Below are 12849 nucleotides of genomic sequence, written 5' to 3'. Positions count from 1 at the left end.
CTGCCTTCCTGCTTTTTCACTTTGTTATCACTTATATTCCGAGTGTCAAGATTATGCTGTAAGAAGTAAATAAATAATACTGGTATCTGCCCAATGCAGTATTATGCTATTTATAAATAGCTTAATTTTTATTCCCAAATTTTTCACAATTTCCAGACTTAACAGGCAAAAATATCAAATTGGAAAAAGGATTGGGGTACGAAACTGAAATGACTATTACTGACTTTTCAGAATCAAAAACATTTATAGCCATTTACCAAATTTGGGTTCTTTTTTACATCTAGGGTTGGGATTAAACAGTACTGTCAAATTGTAAAATTATATAGTGTAGTGCTACAACAGTGCCACAATAGGATGAAATGAAGGCCAGATTATAAAAAAAAATTGCTACAATAATAGTAGTTTACCGTGAAAAGCCAGGATAGCTGCATTTATAGAATTTAAAAGCTGCTTTTTAGTCCAGATCCTTTTCATTACACTTTTGTACAAATTCTTTGGGAATACATATTTACTTTCTTGCTTGGAGAAAATTGTGAATAAATATGAAAAACCCATTTGGAACAATGAAAGTTTAAATGCTAACCACTATCATCAGCCTAGTAGTTAGTAGAAAATACTGAGTGGGTTCACTTTCTTCAAGTGTTCTTTTCAGGGTAGTATTTTAGGGTTGTAGGACTGTTTAAATGCTAATGTTATAACCTTGGGTTAAAGAAACTGCTAATTCCCAATGTTTATGAAAAGTCAGCATTCAACATAATGTAAAAGAGGATGCAGGGAGGATTTGCCTAGAGCTAACTTCAATCTAGAGAGATGAGCCCCCCTAGGCTTCCTTGGGAGTCTAGGGAAGTCGCTTCCTCCATTTATGCAGAGGTGACTGAGAGCACCTTAACTTTAGTGCTGCTCTGAATCACTCTGTGCACCTCTGCTGATCTTAAATGAAAGTGGGAGGGACTAGCCTGCAAGGCTAAGATTAGTCTTTGTAACTTTTGTGGAAAGTAGAGGGGGAAAAAAAACCCATAAATTGGTTGATTTCAAGTTTTTGAAGAATATAAAATGCATACATTGTAATGCATTCCTCTCAGGATTCAGGTGTGCCTCCTAATAACTGCTCAAAGCAGAGTCAGCTACAGCAGATTGCTCCAAATCTTGTCCTGGTGGATTTTGAGTATCTCCAAGGCTATTCAGAATATCCCCAGGGGTGGGGACATTCAAGACTGGTTGAGAGGTGCCTTCCAGCCCCAACCATCCTGCAAGCCTGTAAACTTAATGCAGTCTGGAGAGCCTCTGCCATCAGTGGAGGGGGGACCCTTTGGTCTCTCTTGAGCCTTTCACTGGGAGCTGGGGCAGTTCAATCTGTGAGCCTGTGGATAGAGATGGGCCACTCATTTGGCTTACAGATTTGTCCGACGGTTGGGTGAGAAATGCTTGCTGTTTATGATTCCCTTAAATTACACTTGATTTAAACCAGATAAGTAAAATTGGTAATGCAAGCATTTACTCGTAACATCTAAACAGATAGCACAGTTGTTGCAAGTGTTTATGAAGGACATAAATAAAGAAATCAGAGAAACTGTTTCAATCTGCTTGCATTTTTGTAAAAAAAGTCTCTTTCCATCATTGCACATGCTTACTGGTCGTTTCCTGACAAACTGGTAGCTACAGGTTTCAGCCTTTTCTTATGCTTTTTCCCCCAGTGGAATAGCTGAGCTTCTATAGCTGTCCCTCCTTGGAAGTCTCCTAGTAGGTCCAGAGTAGTTTGTTTTCTCTAGTCCTCCTTTTGTTCTTCCTCAACTAGGAGACAGGGTGCCCATCTTCTTTAAAATGGGAATGCGAAGTATATAAATCTTTGTTCTATTAAGAGTCTTCTCCTGCACTTAGCTGGTTAGTAAATAACATTCTGCTTTCAACAGAGATAAAATTGATTTGTGGTGATTCATTCTAGATGCTTCTTCTCAAGTAAATTGTAACATGTATGTGTTGGAAAAATTGTAATCAATTTTCCAGTAAATAAAGGCATTGTGATAACTCAGACATACTGTTCTGTCATTATTTACCAGAGACTCTGTCTCCCTAAAATTAGATAGTACTTTTGGATTAGGAAGTAATTTCCTGAAAGTTCTCCTATGCTAAGAGTGGTATTTCATAGATAAACCAAGTGTGGTGTGGTTTTTTTTAACTGAAAAATAGGATAATTATAACTTTCCCAAGGGAGAAATATAAAATTAAAACAGAGAAACACCTCTTGAGGGAAATTCCCCAAAGTATTTTAGGTGTACAAGAATACACAGCGCTATGACTTATACTTCCCAATGTCAAATGTTTGAAAAAAGAAATTTAATCCATCATCTTGCACATCTCTTTTGTCTACAGAGAATATTCTAAGATACTCCATTAGATTTTGAAAGTAATGTTGCAAAACTGCCAGCACCTAATATTAGAAGCCTTGAGAAGACAGGAAGCTGTGTTCTGATCTGATAGTACTGTCCAAAGGTGGCAGTGTTTTAAGGCAGAATGCAAATGGAGTCGGGACGGTGTCTGAATGATGTCTTAAGGACCTGGTTTATATGCAGGAGACAATGCCTGTTACCTCTCAGAACTTGTACTGCGAGGTAGCTTGGCCTAAGTTTAAAGACTTTTGTAATGACTTGTTATATTTATGATACACTGATCGATACTGACTAAAACGTTAATAATTTGTTTCTTGTTTTAAGAATAACTTTGAAAAAATGAATTTGCTGTTTTTTTAAAAATTTCATTTTAAGCGACTCATGAAAAATAAATGCTTTACTATCTTGTAATGGTTTCATGGGCTTCTGTTGCCTCGCGGGTGATTGCTTAATATTCTGTGACTTTTGCTAGAATCGAGATTATTGAAAGATGTATTCTAAACACTTAAGCATTATTGTATTCTTCAACATTTATGCAAGTCGAAGTAAAACTGTACTGCTTTGTTCAGAAAAGACTAGCCATAGGATATGTTTGGCTGAATTTTGTTGGTTTTTTTTAACGTGTGTCTTTGTTGTGGCAAACTATGTGACTATAATTACGGATCGGTGAGGATCAAATCACGGTTTCTTGCTTGCTTCTAAATTAGTTTTATAAAATGTAAACTTTATCTATGAGTAGAGAGTGCGATTGATTTAACTTTTTCTAGCAGAAGTTAAGCATGCATTTATCTTTGGGCTTTATAGCCTCATACTTGTACAGATGGAAAACATGAGCCAATCACAGAACATGCAATATCATATCTTAATATGCCACTTGATATATCAGCATAAAACCCTGATGTGATATCCTAGATGTTGCTGGAGCAGCAACGCCTGAGTAAAGGCAGCAACGTGCTGCTTCTCCATGGCACGCGCTCAGTATTGACTATCGCTATCTCTACTCATGTTTGTTGATTTTTGTAATCACTTGCTCTTCTGGTTGCTTAAAAAATCCATGCTTGAGAAATTCTTGTAATCATATAGGGTGAGGCAGTAAAATTATAGCTGAATGCTGTAAGTTTCTGAAGCACATAAGATTATCTATTTTTCAAGAATCTTTTTGTGTACCTATGCTTTGTGTCAAATTTTCCTTGGTATGCAAAAGAAAAAGGAAAAAAAATCCTAACAGAAATCTTTGAAATAAAATAGGGACAAACATTTGAAGAGGCTTTTTGTCACACAGTATTTTCAAGAACAACATACAGTTTGGTAGGATACATTTCTCGTTCCAGACAATAATGGTTATAGTTCTAAGATCTTGAGTTATGTTGAGGAGCACCTTTCTCCTTGAGTACTCTCATCATTAACATCAAGGGTTTTTCTAGAAAACAACAGAGAGACATCCCTGCACTGTTTTGGAAAAGCACTGTCATGTCATATATATTATGTAGAGACAATGGAAAAATAGGGGACCTCTATCCTTTAAATAAAATGAAGTGCTTTCGAATCAGGGAACTCTTCTAGTTTGATACTGGTGACAGGAAATACCAGGTGCTACAATCTTGTGAGGAAACCTGGGAGAGAAATCTCTGGGTGGCTAGCAGAAGAGCTGTCAGAACTGCTTAGCTCCCATAAGGATACTTACCTCTCATCTGTGGTTACGTGGACAGACAGTAAATCCCATGTTTTCTCCAGAAGCAATTCCCATGCATATTTTGAGGTACAGGAAAGGATTGAGCCCTAGCATGAAGTCATTCCCATCTCCAGGACTGGAGATACCCTTTTCCTGTGAACAGGTATCTTCTTCCTTCTCTATACTAAAGCAAATGGAACAGACATGGATTAAGAAATTTTTGTCTTACCCTTATTAAATGATATTAGCAGACTTGTACATGGAGAAGAGACATATTTTGCCCCATTTTAGACACATGTAATCATGGAGTCTTGGATAATCAGTTTATGTACATCCTTAACTTTTACACAAAATGTGTTCAGTAACATTCATCTGTTGTTGCATACTTAAATGTAAAACAGTGCTTTTCCTGTAGTTTTATAACACAGAATGTCTATAGTATACATGCTCAATAAGCAGAGGTAATACCAATGCTAAAAGAGATTTGACTTGTGCATTTGCAAATTTGCTGTTGCCTCACAACGTAAAGTGAAATATTGAGGCCAGAATTTTTTGGTAGAGCAAGATAATGAGATGCTTAGTAATAAATGTAGCTGAGGGAAGCAAAACTACGGCTAAGTGAACTCAAATTTTCATACTTTGTTATATAAGCTAGTAGTAGTGAGTAGTAGAGATCAGAAAGGATATTCTGTTCCATAAAGAGCACAGAATATTTAGGATTACTTGAGGTTTTTCTTTCCTTGACATTCATTGAAGTCTCAAATATTGAATCAACTAGTAACAGCTTATCTACCTAGACAATACATTAACTGGATATGAGAATTTTCCATGCTAGGAGTTGGATACTGAGCTATTGTCTGAGGAGGTTTTCCGCAGTCAGACTGAACATTGCTTTCAGTACTGTTCTGTTTCAGAGTACAGTCTTGAAAAAACCCTTTTGAAATGCAAAAAAGATATTTTAGAGAATGGCAGTTTTATTTTTGGGGAATTGCAATTTGGACTGTTTTTGAGGAGCAGAGAACCAGATCCACAAAAGAGCTCAGATCTCCAAAAGGACTTTTAAATAAAGATTTTAAGAAACAAAATCTAAATTTGGTCTGTAAAGAACCTTTCAGATTCCCACAGGAATCTGAGCAACAAGGGAATTCAACAGTGAAAATTCAAAGTTCTGCTTTTCTTCATATCCCCGATTCTGTCCATCTTCTCAGGGCTTAGTGATGTGGTGTCTGCTTTGCACCTAGTGTGTGTCAGTCCTTGTTTGAAACTTCAGATTGGGCCTGCATCGTCTGACAGCTCTAGCATCTGTCTCCTAATCCAGGAAGCGTACTCTTACCACCCCTGCTATATGCCTGCTGAATTGGTCCATATGCAAAATGTATTCCATGTTTTCCAATTTCCTTCTGTATTAGTTTGTGTAAATGACAAATTATGTACAATGGCTGATCAAAAGCTATGCATGTTAGTTCGTTGCACAGTCTACATATGCTGCTGCAACATCATACAATGTATAGGATATTGGGTTCTTACTGCTTTCTTCCCCCAAGGAAGGATATTCTGTATGTGGCTGACAAATTTGAGAAATTTTTTTGAAATTTTCTCTTTTTAAAACTTGCATTTCTCTGTAAAATTTGGTTGAAACTGTACATCTAGTTCAAAGTTACTAGTAGTGATGGCAAACAGAGACAGACAAACAGGGCATTTGAGGTGGATTCTTCCTTTGGCAACTAGTTCAAAATATGATCGATGAGGAGCTACTATTTTTATGTCACCTCATATAAACTATTTAGTTGGTTTAGAGCACTCAACCAAGAAATGGGAAATGTGCACTCAGCTTCAATTTTCTGTTCTGCCTGTTGGAGCACTCCCAAACCCTACCATTTCGGAGGTGTTCCACATCATAGGGAAGTTACAGACTTTCTGACAAGCAGGTGCATTGTATTTAAAAATCTATGCACAGTAATCTTCAGTGTCCTTGTATCCATTTTAGCTTTGGCTTGACTGCTTCACCAGTAGCTGATTCCTAGAGGATGCCATTTAGATAGGATGAGATCCTCCAAGAAACCTGGACAAGAATGTCCCTCCCGAAGGAGGAACAAAATGTTACTAGTGCAATTCCTCAAAGCACTTATTGTCTAGTCTCATTTTGGTGTTGTTTCACTTCAAGTTGTTTAAATATATTTTTGTTGGTTTTTTTTTCCCAAGATAGAGAATATGTTATGTATAAATTCTTGATCGCTTAATTATGACAACGTTAATTAGTCTAATGAAATAATACAAGTGATAAAGCTTTTCAAATGAAAATTTCTTAAATGTTAGAGTATTTTGAACTGTTTGGATAACTTTTTCTTCCATATGTGTGTTGCTAAAGTCTTTATCTTCCTGTTCTTCATAGAGCCACTCGTGCTTTAAATACTTAGAATAGTCAAAATCCTACAGGACGTTTGATAGCATATCTTACGTAAGTCTTTGCAAGACTGTGACCCAATAGCTTTTAAAACTTAATTTCCAAAATAATCACATTCACTGTACACATCAGGGACAGCAGCATATGGCAGAGAAGCCACATGGACTAGATTTCTTGAATGGTGCAGAATTGCTTTCTGTGTGAGGCAACAGCTTTTAACTCCTACATTTCTTTCAGTGTACTTAGCCGTTACTTTGAGAATAAAAATACAGCCTTTCGATGGTTGCCGAAACATCTACAAATTTTTCTTTTCCTTCATGTGAAATAGGAATGTAATGCTAATGGATAAATTTGGTTTATCTGCAAAATGGTATATGCACAGTCTAAACATAGGCATGTTACAGTCAGCAGAGGCTTTTGAGACCAATTATGGTGTTCCTTTTCTGAAAAACCTTTCAGAGGCTTAATTAGCCAAAGCACCTAACAGTAGATACCAGAAGTCAAATCAGCTAAATGTACTCACCCTCTTAGCAGTGTTCCTCCATAGTGCAAATAACTATTACTATTATTACTATAGTTAGTTACTTAATATAACAATACTATAACTTAGTAGTAGCAATATAATTAGTAAAACAGTCTGTTCAGTTTAGTTTAGACCATTCAGTTTATAAGCTTCCTGAAACAAAAATATATAGGAACTGTATTTGACATAAAAGCTGTAGACAAGCCTTTCAGAATGGCTCTGAACCTGAAACGTGTATTATCTCCTCAGTTCTGGCATCCCTTTCTTTTCTGTTCTGTAAAATTGGTTGAGCAAAGGATAGTGCTTGGACCTTCATAGTATCTCAGCTGAATGTATGTAAAGTATCAGCCTTCAGATTAGACCACTATATATGAAGGGTAGGATTCGGTAGCAGAAAAGCAATGTAAGTCCTCTCTAGGAGCTAGTAGCATGTGCTGCTTCTGCTGAACTAACCTTCTTCAACGCAGGGTAGATATAGTTTGGTCACTTAAATCAATACACAACATAATGTTTCCCAGTTTTTCTGATAGATATTATGAGCGATGATCAAAGGATTTTTTTTTTAAACATGCAAATTATACACACACAAATATATAGAGAGTCTTATGTTTGTTTCGGTCAAACCACAGGGTTCTCAGCCTGGTGAAGTTTTACTCTACATTATAATACTTTACAGCCAACAGATACAATATGAATATGCAAACTCATTTTTACTGATTTTTATTCATAGTAGTACTGATTTTCATTTAAAGGCCTTAAAAGGCATTACTCACTATCTACAGTAGTCTTTCCAGGTGCTTTTATTTTAAATGGGATCAGGTGTTTTACAGGTTCATATGTTATGACGATTTGAAGTGAAAAATGGAGTAGATGTTTGTGTTATTCAATACTTGGTTATGCACATGTCTTCAGGCATTCCAAAAGGGCTTCACTCTTCTACTGCTGTTCTCCAGTCCAGCCTTTGTATGCTATTAATAGTGAGATATTGTTATTTTTTTTGAAAGCTGTGAAGTTTGGAAGAAGTGTGTAAGCTAAATCTAGCTCGTCAAATAACTCAAGTAGCCTACTGCACATCTGCTCACACACCCCTTACTCTGTGACCTTAAAACCTCTTCGCCATCATGTTACTAAAATTCAGGTGCTGCATCATTGTATGAACATACATGCACTAGTCATGTCATGTTGGCTACACTTTGGCCATGTGCTAAATGCATTCCTGCTCACATGACAAGAGAAATGTCTTCATTTAAGAGAAAAATGTGACCTATGATGAGCAGGTTTGGTGAGAATAGAGAATACTAGAGGAATGCAAAGGCAGGCAGGTGTTAAGAAGCTATCACCTATGACTGTATAGTAAGCACAGATTAACACTCAAATGTAATTAGCGATTCTAGTTTTGGATAGGCGTCCCTTAAGATGACAACTGGTTTTTTAGGACGCACAGAGAATTTACTTTCCTAAAATTATGTTCTTTGTGGGTATTTGGACTTTGAAACCCAAAAACTTTTGACAACCAAAATTACAGGTGTCGTTGTAAGCCTTACCCACGTGCTAGTACAGTATTTTCCTTTCAGCTCACAAAGATAAGCACCCACACTTATACTTTGGTCAGATAAAAGATTGTTTGACTTTCAGAATAACTAACCAACAAGAGTCACAGGAACAACTCTTCTGAAAATATAATTGCTATCTGGTACAAGGAATTTAAATATGAATTTTTGGCATTTAACTTTTGTTTTTCATACTGGGGTTCCTAATTGTGATGTATTTGCTATATGTGGTTTTGTATTGCATTTGGCCTGATCACTGAGGTATTTACCAAATTTTTAATTAATCTTGTTTTGCATTGTGAAATCTCTCTGGATGTTGTTTTTTTTTAATTTAGCTGATGCTCGGGGGAAAAAAAAACACAAGAGAAAACACAACAGTTCTTGCTTATTTCCCTTTCTTTGCTTTTGTTTTACAGGAGACACATGAAATTGTGGCTATCAAGAAATTCAAGGACAGTGAAGGTAACCTTTTCTGCTGCATATGCTTTCATGTCAATTACTATGTTGTTAGTATCTCTCCAGTTAAAATAAGAAGTCTCATATATCAAGACATGATTTAAAAATTATAATGATTTATTAGCTCTGTGAATATTCAAGGCACTTGCTCCTTCATACCTGCCTAGGGACTGCATTATACACTCCAACTACACAACTACCTTTCTTCCTTGGTGCATCTATCTTAATATGGCTCAGATTGTGGTGCCATACACGGTAGTAAGATCTATCCCTTGGAGACTGGATGTGATCAGAAAATGGCAAAAACTCCTCTTGTAGTGGTGGCTTGCAGAGTCTTTGGGCTTTATCACCCTTCATATGTGGAAGGGGGTCTAAATGTTAGGGGAACTTGAAGGAGGAAATGGAGGAGACTGAGAGAAGTCACTGAGAAGTTTGTTGGTACGAAGAGGAATCGGGGAGCTTTCAGGGATCCATGGGAGGATTTGAGGGAGCTGGGTGGTGAGGCAGCAGCTCTGCCCTCCCTTTAGCAGGCTCCACTCTCTACAGGAAACTTGCTTTTTGTCCCCTCACAGCAGCCTCTGTGTATTCTCCAGTGTTGCTGAGTTTGCTGAGAAGGAGGGGGGAAGAGCTGGCTCCTGCAAGGCTTGCTGTTGTGGCAAAGTGGATGGCAGAAGGCAGGAGACATGGAAATTATTGCCAGTGCTGCACACACCTATTCCTCACCCAGCAGTAATAAAACCAAAGATCTGTCCAAAACAAGACTGGCTCTCTGACCTGCACTTGCTGGGGGACAGTGAATCCCAGTACCCTATTATAGGCAAAACTGGCAATCAACCACGAGAGCAATAGGCTACCTTGCGTATATCAGAAGCTAGCCCCGATCCCTATTGGGCTAGCACAAACAGAAGGAGAAGCCAAGTAGTAAGAGGAGTCAACCCAGTCTGAGGTGATGCAGCTATCATTTGTTGTATACCAAGGCTTTAGCTGAAAGCTAACGATGTGGCTTGAAGAAACAGCAGCCCCTTTATTTTAGCAAACTTTTCTTTTTTGTTATTGTTATAGGATTACTGGTGGCCATAGAGGTGTGGTTGGTTACAAGGACTGTAATTTTCAGAGTCAGTTAGGCACAGCCAAGTCAGATTTGTGTCTGTTGTTTTATGCAATGCAAACTCTTGCTTTGCAGCTGATTTTGCCAGATACATGAAGGGTATATTTGATGAATCTTTTAGCTCTGCTATTCAGAAATCTGTTTAAAATCCCTGTTAAAGAATGTAGGAGATCGTTTAATTGTGGTGATCATCTTGACCAGGTCATTAGAGTACTTTAGAATTGCTTTTTGGATCTTGATATGGCTATTCAGTACAGATCCTAGGGACTGAATCTCAGTGTTAAGCCCTAAACAGGATTATTTTATTAGCCTGTCTACCAAAAAATGAAAACAAAAAATGTAACGTTGCCATTAGGTCTGGCTTTCCAGGAGTATTACGTAATATCAGTTTATATGGCTGATGACTGCTTTTCAGAGTTGTAGCTAGTTGTTTACAAGTTTCTGGAAATACGACAGAAGTTCTTTTGATGGATTTGATTCACCCTATTTCACATCTGTCTCTTTAACATGGTAGTTCATTACAAATCTGAATATACTGTAATTGTTTCTATTGCCATTTTTGTTTCACTGAATTTTTGCTGTTGTTTGACATATGCATGATAAATACACTGGAAAGAGAGTGTCTAGTTATAGATGAAATTATGTGATCAGGCTGATGCAAGCCAACACCGAGCACTTAGTTTTAAAATGAAATGATTTAGATTGCTCTAAATGATATTTTTTTTAATCAAAACATTTGTGATGATAGTATTTTGTTTTCCTCTTCCCTCCTGCTACACTTCAATTTTTTTTTTTTTTTCCTTCTCTTCTGATGATAATTATATGCGTTTGCACAACCTGTGTTATTCTCTCTCCCCTGCAAACCTTTTTTTGCCTTTTGCTTGCTTGGAAAAACAGTTTCTCTTCCCTATTTCTTCTTCCTCTGTCTCTGACTGTCTTTGTGGTACATGACCTACAAATGTGATTTAGCTTTGAAGTCATGCAATCATATCCCATTTAATGTCCCTCTGTTGCGGATAACAGTTCTAAAAGATTAAGAACCCTGCTTCTACATGTGCATGGGCAAATTTACTGAATTAATGGATTTCATTTTACTAAATGAAAAATAAAATCTAATATAATCTGGTTTACTTGACATTTCGTTGGTTGTATCCTCTAAAACCCAGTCAGTTCAGGGCCCCTTGATGATAAGCAGCGTATGAAGCTTTAGTAAAACATTTCTTCCTTGAACAACTTTCAGACAACTAAATTGTCAAAAAAACAGTTGAATTTCTTGACTCCTCAGGATCAGATTCAAGGCTTTGTTGAATTAACACTTGCTCTATTGCCCTCTGTGGCCACTACACTGGTCTGCGTTGTTGAATTTCCATTAAAAGCCTTGTGGGGAAGCTTACAGGACTTACAGATCAGTGCTTCGGTCTGGCTTTTGGAGAATAAAATTATTTTAGAATCAAATAGATTTCTTTGACATTGTTCAAACATGAGCTTTGCATTCCAGTGTTTCTGCTGAGGACATATTAACCTTACCAGCGCTTCATGCATGTGACGTATTTGTGGGGTGGAGGATGTGTCTGTACACATACATGCATATTTTTTGAAGCATATTAGTGCTCTTCATAATGAAAAAGATAGAAATGCAAATGATTTGTTTCTTATGACTTTTTCTGCCACTGAAAAACCTAGATGGTAGTGATGGGAAGTCTGTGAGGGTTGCATAATGATAGCACTGTCCTCAATTACCTCTCTTACAGTGCGGAAGCATCCAGGCAGCAGAGTCAGTCCACGCTGGATAATAAGCTTTTTTCTCTGTAATATCTAGAAACAGATAATTTAATCAGGGATTCAAAATAAAGATTTATAACATTTGTTACTTGGGGTTTTTGTTTTGGTTTTTAATAAGTTTTACTCTGTCACTTTTACTTTGCACTCTAGAAAATGAAGAAGTCAAAGAAACCACTTTACGAGAGCTTAAAATGCTTCGCACTTTGAAACAGGAGAACATAGTGGAGCTGAAGGAAGCCTTCAGAAGAAGAGGAAAATTATACTTAGTTTTTGAATATGTGGAAAAAGTGAGTTGAGTTTGTACTATCGTTGCCACAGTTAAATCATCAATTTGCTGGAAAAGTCTTTAAAATTACTTTTACTTTTAAAAATTAAGCTATTCTAATCTATAAAGAGGAACAGCAGAAACTTCAATACAATCTGAGTTGTTGTGATTAGACATTTATTGTGAGAAAGCAACACTGATAACTTTACTATTGTTTTTACTTCATGTGTTGGTCTTTCAAAAAAAAAAGTTCTTCCATATATGAACACAAACACGTTCAAATTATGTAGACTGGAATACATATCATTTGAAGAAAAATTTCCATCCAAACTGTATAGTCCAATTTAATTGTAAAGCTGATTAACTGTCCTGTGTTATGTTGTGTAATGAATCTTGACGTAGTTTTTCAAAACAAGATCATAGACTTTTGACCTTGGAATCTGTTTCAACTTTCTCCATCATTCCCTGTTAAAAATAGGATTTGTTTGTATATTTCTGTAACAAGGCCACTATCAATAGTTGCTTAGAGGGATTTGGCAAAGATCACTGTCATTATTTCCAATCCTGACCTCATTTGAAACGATTCCAAAATTTCCTTAGATTGGCCTACTACTGCCAAGCATCCTGGTCTGTTTCCAGGGAGAAACAACCTAGAACAGATTAGTCTTTCGTTATTTTTGCAACCTTCACGATAAAGGTAGA

The 12849-nt window shown here is 36.9% G+C and overlaps 1 protein-coding gene across 5 annotated transcripts in view; it reads left to right on the top strand.

Moving 5' to 3' along the window:
• CDKL5 (cyclin dependent kinase like 5) overlaps positions 1-12849 on the top strand; it is a 135141-nt gene that overhangs the window by 72109 nt on the left and 50183 nt on the right. For all 5 annotated transcript variants that reach the window (XM_076356828.1, XM_076356792.1, XM_076356810.1 and 2 more), the window contains 2 exons: positions 8953-8998; positions 12033-12169. In XM_076356828.1, coding sequence (XP_076212943.1) covers positions 8953-8998; positions 12033-12169 — 183 coding nt within the window. The remainder of the gene's footprint in view (positions 1-8952; positions 8999-12032; positions 12170-12849) is intronic.

This window comes from Aptenodytes patagonicus, chromosome 1, assembly GCF_965638725.1.
Source record: "Aptenodytes patagonicus chromosome 1, bAptPat1.pri.cur, whole genome shotgun sequence".
NCBI classification, from domain to species: domain Eukaryota; kingdom Metazoa; phylum Chordata; class Aves; order Sphenisciformes; family Spheniscidae; genus Aptenodytes; species Aptenodytes patagonicus.
This window is presented reverse-complemented; position numbering and strand designations above follow the sequence as displayed.